General features: G+C 42.7%; 1 protein-coding gene across 2 annotated transcripts in view; it reads left to right on the top strand.

Moving 5' to 3' along the window:
- Positions 1 to 23: 23 nt before the first annotated feature.
- Positions 24 to 8,459, top strand: part of NLN (neurolysin) — a 37,480-nt gene continuing 29,044 nt past the window's right edge. Inside the window, exon 1 of one of the 2 annotated variants that reach the window (XM_042825769.1) lies at positions 24 to 180. In XM_042825769.1, coding sequence (XP_042681703.1) covers positions 155 to 180 — 26 coding nt within the window. In that variant the 5' untranslated portion in view covers positions 24 to 154. Of the gene's footprint in view, positions 181 to 353; positions 440 to 8,459 lie in introns of those variants that run through there. The other variant, XM_042825770.1, reaches the window with a different exon arrangement.

Here is an 8,459-nt window from a genome sequence, read left to right as displayed (position 1 = left end):
GTGCCCGCGCCCGGCTGGAGGGCGGCGGCGGTGACAGCGGAGCGACACTGGCCCTTCTTCCTTCTCCTCCTCCTTCTCCTCCTCCTGCTTCTCCTCCTCCTCCTCCTGGCCGTGTGGCCCCGCCTCCCCGCACGCCGCCCTCCCCTCGCTCCCCATGCTGGCCCTGCGCGCGGCTCGCAGGTAGGCGCGGCACGGCGCTGACTGGGGCGCTTTGCGGCCCCGCGCCCGGTCGTTCCCACTCCACCCGCGGCTCCGCGCCCCTCGGCCCCATTCGGCCGTCCCGGCGGGGCCCTGCCCAGCCCCGCTCTGCCGATGCCTCTTGGCTGCGGCCGTGCTGCACGGGGCCGGGCAGACAAAAGGGCCGGGGCTGGACGGCGTGCCCGGGTGACGCCCTTGGCTCCTGCGGCTCGCCCGCCTTCCGGAGAAAACCGGCGCGCAGGTGGGCGGCTCGGCCGGGCCGGCCCGCCCGGAGCTGCGGTGGGGAGCGCGGGAAAACGATGGCGGGGGGCGCGGTAGCTCAGCTCGCCTCCTGCCCGCGGTGAGGCGTGAGACGGGCGCGGTGCCGGAGGGTTTGACAATGAGTGAAGGAGCGCCGTCTCTGTACTGAGCGCTGTCTCCGGGCGCGTCCGGGGAAGCATCGTGGAAGACGGCGAGCGGTGAAAAAGGGAAGGGAGGAGATGCGCCGTGCTCGGGGCACGGAGAGCGCGAGTTGAGGCCGAGGGCCGGGCTGAGTGGGCACGGGTTGTCGCTTAGCTGCGGTGCTGAGCGTGGATCTGAGCTGTAGGGTGAAAAGAGGAGATGGCTGCTTGCCGCTCGTGAGCTTCTGAGAAATGACAGCTGTGTGCGGGCTGCGTACTGCGAGGCTGGTTCTCGGGGGCTGTCATTTCCGCCACATTCAGGGCGAGTCTTCGGGCTGAGTTAGGGTTGGGGGTCCCAGCGGTTAGAAAAGAAGATTAAAAATCCTTCTTTTCACAAAGTTCCCGCTGCTGTAAATTAATTGATCGACTCGGTTATGTTCTTTTTGTATAGTCACTTTCATTGCTTCCCATTGTGTGTCAATCCAAAATGCTGCCTGACTGACCTTCTTTGTCCTGAACAAAACAAAAACAAAAAAAGGGGAAAAAAAGAAAAATAAGTATTTGAAGGATGAAAGTTATTCCATTATGCAGAAAATAAATAAATAAATAAATAAATAAGTAAATAAAAGATCTGTCCTTGCAATTTGTATTTGGAAACTGAAGATATGTCTGTAGGTAATAAGGAAGGATTGATATTCATTTCAGAATTGATTTTTTTTTTTCGTCATTTGTCATATGTACATCTAAGAATAGTCAGTGCAGTTTGTTAAATGCGTTATTTTATTTTTTGTCAGTCTTCATTTAAGTGCCCAAGTAATTGTTTCACAAAAATGAGTGATCTGAAAAGCCAAATAGAGACCTCCAGGTCTCAGAAGTTAAGCACGTGGTTGTAGGAACATTGAATAGCAAACATCCTCAGAAGATGTTTTTAGTCAATACATTTTAAATGTGAAATTTAAAATTGAGTCTGTAGGAAGTTTCAAGATGCATGTCTTATGTTAGATAAAATGGCATTGAGCATTTGAATAGTTCATTTAAAAACAGACAGATTTGGAGAAGGAGGTTATCTCCAGCTGAGTACCTTCCCTATTAGAATTCAAAGATTAATATATTTCAATGAAATGTGTAGAAAAAGGCAGGCTAAGGCATACATTAGTAAAGTCAGCACGGTAGACTCTTTACTTTCTGAGGCTATTACGTGTAATGGAAAAAAAAGCAGAAGTGGAAAATGTGACTTAAATAATTCTGTTACGCTAAAATAATTCTGCAGGGCTCGTGATTCTAGAGTCTTTCTGTCAAAACCTTCAAAATCAAATTTTGAGCTGTAAGGAAGATTTATATAGTGTCCAGGGAAAAAAAAAAAAGGAAAAAAATAACCTAAAAATTGCTTGTAATGGCTAATTTTTAGGTTTTCTTTCCTGGAAAGGTACTCTGAACACTGACTTCCTTATTTATTATATTGAATACTCTAAACACTGAGTTCCTTATTTATTATATTGAATACTCTGAACACTGAATTCCTTATTTATTATATTGAATACTCTGAACACTGAATTCCTTATTTATTATATTGAAGACTGTCCTCTTCAATATCTTTATTGATGACCTCGATGAGGGCATCAAGTGCACCCTCAGTAAATTCGCAGATGACACCAAATTGGCTGGAAGTGTGGATCTGCCTGGGGGTAGCGAGGCCATACAGAGGGATCTGGACAGGCTGGAGAGCTGGGCTGAAGCCAATGGGATGAGTTTCAACAAGGCCAAATGCCGGGTCCTGCACTTTGGCCACAACAACCCCAGGCGACGCTACAGGCTTGGGGCGGTGTGGCTGGAGGACTGCATAGAGGAAATGGACCTGGGGGTATTGATTGATGCTCAGCTGAACGTGAGCCGACAGTGTGCCCAGGTGGCCAAGAAGGCCAATGGCATCCTGGCCTGCATCAGGAACGGTGTTGCAAGCAGGAGCAGGGCAGTGATTGTCCCCCTGTACTCAGCTCTGGTGAGGCCGCACCTCGAGTGCTGTGTCCAGTTTTGGGCCCTGCACTGCAAGAAAGACCCTGAGGCCCTGGAGCAGGTTCAAAGGAGGGCGACAAAGCTGTGAGGGGTCTGGAACACGGGGCTTATGAGGAGAGGCTGAAGGAGCTGGGGTTGTTCAGCCTGGAGAAGAGGAGGTTCGGGGAGACCTCATTGCTCTCTATAACTTCCTGAAGGGAGGTTGTAGTGAGCTGGGGGTCGGCCTCTTCTCTCGTGTCATTAGTGATAGGACCAGAGGGAATGGTTTCAAGCTACGGCAGGGGAGATTCAGGCTGGACATGAGGAAGTATTACTTTTTGGAAAGGGTGGTCAGGCACTGGAATGGACTGCCCAGGGAGGTGGTGGAATCACCGACCCTGGGGGTGTTCAAGGAAAGACTGGATGTTGTGTTGAGGGACATGGTTTAGTGGGAGCTATTGGGAATAGGTGAATGGTTGGACTGGATGATCTTTTAGGTCTTTTCCAACTTTGGTGATTCTATGATTCTATGATTCTATGAATTTTCTCTTGAAAGGGAATCAAACCAGCAGTAAGGGAGCTTGGGGGAAGAGTCAGGAGGATGGCAGGGAAATCTGAAAACCTCTTAGAGTCACTTTCTTGTATCTTGTTATTTGTGAGCACGCTGCATGTATACGCTTTGCTTAAAGTATCGAGTCCAACAGGGTCCAACACCAGCAACAGTGAGGTTCAGACAGGACACTCAGGGCATCTTTCATTTTCACTGTGCTGTGGGGGCTACACAACCTTCTGTGCGTGCCCATCAGCAGTTGTCTTCTATGGACAAAAGCAAGAGCTGCCGCCACCTTTTTAACTGCAACAGGATCTACAAAAGTAATTTATCTTCTCAGCAGTGTTTGCTGATCAAAACTGTTCCCTGGACCTGCTGAGTTAAATGTGTTGGGACTGAAAGCATTTTGTGGGTCTGAATTACACCTAGGGGCTATCTGTTGGATTACACTAAAAAAATCGGATAACATTTTTCTGAGGGCATAGTTGTCATTCTCTCTATAAAGAAAGAAGTTGGGAAATTGGCACAAGATGATCCTTCCAACTCAAAGCCATTCTATAATTCTGGGATAAGTAACCATGGAAGCTCTGTCAGGGAAGGTTGAGTGTTAGAAAAAAGTTCTTCACCAGTGGATGGCTGGGCACTGGAACACTGGAACAGGCTCCGCAGGGCAGTGGGCACAATCGCGTGCCTGCTGGAGTTCAGAAACATTAGGACAGCACTCTCAAACACTGGCTTTGAAATTTGAGTGGTCCTGTCGTTGACTTGGACTTGATGATTCTTGTAGGTTGCTTGGGATGTTCTATAATTCTAAGAAATGCCAGGCTTGGAAAGATTTGTCTTGGGTTATTTCAAAAATCTGTCAAGATCAAATGTAGGAAAGTGTATATGATGGGACAAACTTTTAACTTTTCAGAACAGTCCCATGCCATATCATATAGGTCTTGGGGACTTGCTAACACAAAAGACAGTTGTCATATGATTTTGTGGAAAAAAAAAAATAAATTCTGCTAATGCATTTTTATGTTGAACTTCCCTCTTATAACTCTTTGATCTCTTCTTGAATTATGTCAGAAGTAGCAGGGGGAGAACTGATCAATGTTCATTCTCTCTGTGCTGCTTGTGTTTGTATAACTTTCTTAAAAAACTTCCTCTGTTTGTTTGTTTCTGTCAGGGAAGAATCCCCATCTAGTTGTTCTTTGAGTGGAGTTAATCCCTTACTGATCATAATTAACTTGGCAGAAGAGGAAAGGGATTTGCACAAGTGGAAGAATGAAAACCAAGAGAGTTGTAATGGCTGGGAGCAGCAGAACTGCACATAGTATGTGTGTGCATCACCTGTTACGGAGTCTACTGGTCTTCCTTACACCTTTGCTCAGCCCCATATTTTGCATGTACTGTCATCAGTAACTGCTGCAATTTCATGAATCCCACCTTTTTCTAGGTTAGGTATGGATATGCTGAGGAATACAGAACCCAACCTGGAACTATGCAGGTCACCGAGTTCCATTTTTCTGTTTCTTTCAAGTCTTTTAACAGTTTCTTCTTAAGATGATTTTCTGTACATCTCACAGCAGTGTCATTTTTTTAAAGACTTTCTGGTCAAATCAAGCAGATGACATGAGCTGGCCCCTGTCTACTTCAAAGACCTTCAAAGAATTCCAGTAGGTTACTGAGTTATGAATCCCCTTTTTGTCAAAGAGGCTCTTTTTCAGTATGTGTTAAATATGTTAAATATGCCTGTATACTTAGAAACCCTCGATATTTTTCTGTCTTACTGTACTGCCTTCTTTTTAATTGGAGTCAAAAAGCTATTTTTAATTTGTTATCTGATTACACTGACTTACTGAATTGTCCTGATGGTAGCAGTGTGTGGTGTTTGCACAACAGGGCATGGACTTTGCATGTGTTAGATTGCAGGCATGATAGCGCTTACGAACAGTAAGTGAGAGAACTGGAAATGTTTTTTTTCCCATTGTGTTTTGTGTAGTGGAAGATACCAGAATGATAGCTCCTACATCAAATTCAGTGTAGTGTAAGCAGTTCACCTGCAGTGTGTATTGACATCAGTCAATTGAGTAGAGTATGCAAGTATAGCATAAGGCCTAGGGGTTTGTGCTATGTGAAACTTGCTATGCATACCTGTGAATTTTTACTTCAGATCTGCATTTTTCTTTAATTGATACGAAGAACCTTTTCCAGTTACGTTACTGTTGTTGGTGATAATTCCACCAAAGAAACCAGTAAGCATTTGTTGAAAGATGCTAAGACTGTGAAAGTAGAATAGAGAAAAATATATTTCTCAATAAGGATTCTAAAAGAATTCGTTTAACTTCCTTCTTTTTTATTTCAGTTGATCTGAAGAGCTAACAATGATGAGCAATGTAAAATTTACTGTGATCTGAGTTGCAAATAATCTTTTTTCTGAAAGATGCAGTGACAAAACTAATTATTTAGTGTTGAAAGATTGTCGATCATCTTCTATTCCATTGAACACTGTTTAAATAAGAGTAAGTTTCTAGTTAACATCTGTGGAACTTTAGATTAGGAAATACAAAATATGCTGTCCTCTTGCCATCATGGGATCTGTCTGTCCTAAACTCTGTCATGACACAGAGCCAAGTTCTTTGCCAAGGAAAATCACTTAAGAATTCAAGGCATGTATTCACCATTCCAGACACTGTCAAGAGCCAAACTAATGAAAGGGCTGAGAAGTGAAGTGTAATCATGACTTCGAAAGTGTTTGTCCAGCAGGAAAAAGTCATTACTTAAATTCTGTGGCTGTGGTCCCATTCCTTATTCTCAACTGAAATAATGCTGTGATTTAACTCAGAGTGATATAGCTGTACTTTGTTCTTCCTTGGACTTCTCTTTTTTTTTTTCCCTGTTCTTTTTTCTGTCTGGGGTTATTCAGTCCTCTGCTGACTTTGCTTGATTTTGTTCTTCCTTTACTCTAAAATAAAAAAGAAAAAAATACTTCTTGCTTAAATCTGAGTTAAAACTCAGTGGAGATATACTTTGAATACAAGCAAAGAAGTCAGACAAATTTTGTCTATTTAATTTGCATCTTAAAATCCATCCAATTACACAGAACAACTGCAGTGCATCCAAATTGTATTACTTGTTGCTGAAATCACACTGTAGTGTTTCTGAAATGCTTTTTAACTTAAGTAGGTCTTTGTTTACAGGAAGAAAAAAAAAAAAGGAAAAAGATGTACCACTGAACCCCTGGATATGTGTTTAAAAACCATTTGGATGTGGTATTTAGGGACATGATTTAGTGGAGGGTTGTTAGGGTAGTATGGTTAGCTTGCGGTTGAACTTGATCTTCAAGTTTTTTTCCAACCTGTGCAATTCAATGATTCTATGATTGAATATGAGGCTTGGTTGCTATAAAGGTTTACTTAAATCATGCCTGTCTACTACCATTTATATATGTTTGGTAGCACTCACAGCGAAATGCCAACATATGGCATATTGTTCATGTATTAAATAATTGTTCCTGAGGCAGTTTTTATATTGCAGTAACGGAACGTGCCTTTTTTTATTATTCAAACAAGACCACTAGGTGGCGTTGAAATACCGAGGCCCTGTGAGTCCTGATTGAGGTCACCTGATGAATGTGGTCTGCAGATTCCCAACGCTTGCGGGGCGCAGTGCTTCTTGCAGCCTCCAAGACAAGGAAGTATTGTTTTACTAAAATCTGCTATTTCAAGAGTTTGAAAGAACAGAATGGTCCTGTTGCTGCACTCATTTTTAAATTAGGTGTTGTGACAGTGCTACATAAAGTAAATTACAAGTTGAAAGATACGTTCATTGTGTTTTACATGTGTGGTGGTTTTTGTGCAAGAAACCCACGCGTTTTGATGCAATTTTTAAGCTGGGAACCATTTGTTGTTGTTTATTTTTTAACTTACAGAAGCGCATGAAGAGTGTAACATCCCATTCTGTTTTAAATTCGTGTGTGCAAACCTGTGGAAAAATATATTCAGTGCTAACCCATCTGAATTAATGTATCTCTGCCTCTCTTTTTGCCTCTTGTATTCTTATTTTAATTTCCTTTCTTGACTTCCACTTTACCCCCAAAACTGTTGTCCCAGATTTTTCATAAGGAGTGAATGGCTGCTCCAAAAGCAATGGCTTCTGTTTTATTCTATGATGATCTCTGATGCCACAACATCAGAGGCAGATGTTGATGCTATGGCAGTAGAGGTTGAACCTTCCCACTGATATCACGCCACATGTTGTTGCTGTGACAGATGGCAGCAGAGGGTCAGTCTGAGAGAATGGCATCTGACATGGAAGGGCACATGAAGCAAAGGTGTGTCATTGAATTCCTCCATGTGAAGAAAATGGCACCCATTAACATTCGCTGACACTTGCTGAATGTTTGTGGAGACCAAACAGTGGACATACGCACAGTGAGGTGGTGGGGGGTGTGTTTCATGATCAAAGAATGAGTCTTGGACAGAATCACAGAGGGCTTGGAACTTGATCTTTGAGGTCCCTTCCAACCCAAGCAATTCTACGATTCCATCCATTTGCAGTGCAAATGCATCGCAGTTAAATGAGACTGCAAACTTGAATCTGCTATAAAGTAATCATCAGTAGTAGGATCATGGTTGCAGGTTTTTGTTTGCATTTTCTAAAGCTGGTGCTATCCTTTGCTACTTCTGCTTCACAGTCTGAGGTTTTTTTGTTAAATAGTGCATTGTTACAAAGGGTTGTTTGGCATCTTCCAGATGTGGAAAATTGTTTTTAAACAAAACCAGACTTACATAAATGATTAGTATGCTTAAAGTATTTACTGCACAAGTTAAAAATCAGCCCATAAACTTAATTACTTTGCTCATCTTTGCAGCAGTTATGTTGGCTGCTATACTGCTGTAAGAGAGTATAATAAAAGTCCTCCTCCTTTTTAAAATCAAATTGTGTTCATATTTTCCAGAAGCAGCAAGTAATCAAATCTTAGATTTGTTGGCAAAATAAATTACCTGATGTTGTAGCAAAAACAGCATTGATTGCAGTCTGCAACTTAGAAGCTTTCTTTCCTTTTTAAAAATCCTGTTTCAGAAATTGCTACTAAGCTTTTACAGCTTGCACTGCTTTTGTTAGAAATTGTCATTAATACTAGCAGTCATCTAGAGGCTTTTTTTCTCAACCAAACTCATGCATCATATGTATTTTCAGGCAGTGATGCAGGCTTAGATGTCTTTTGGTAATCTTCTCATCCATTTTTTATGCTAGCATAACTGTTTTGAAGCTACACATTATGGTTAAACAGAAAAAAAAAGGTAGGCCTGGTCCATTTTTTTGTCTTTTTGTGGATGGCATTAACA

This window comes from Centrocercus urophasianus, unplaced genomic scaffold (genome assembly GCF_019232065.1).
Source record: "Centrocercus urophasianus isolate 14NV4802_14NV808 unplaced genomic scaffold, USGS_Curo_1.0 seq_25, whole genome shotgun sequence".
Taxonomy (NCBI): domain Eukaryota; kingdom Metazoa; phylum Chordata; class Aves; order Galliformes; family Phasianidae; genus Centrocercus; species Centrocercus urophasianus.
Note: the sequence above shows the minus strand (reverse complement) of the source record. Positions and strands in the feature narration are given on the sequence as shown.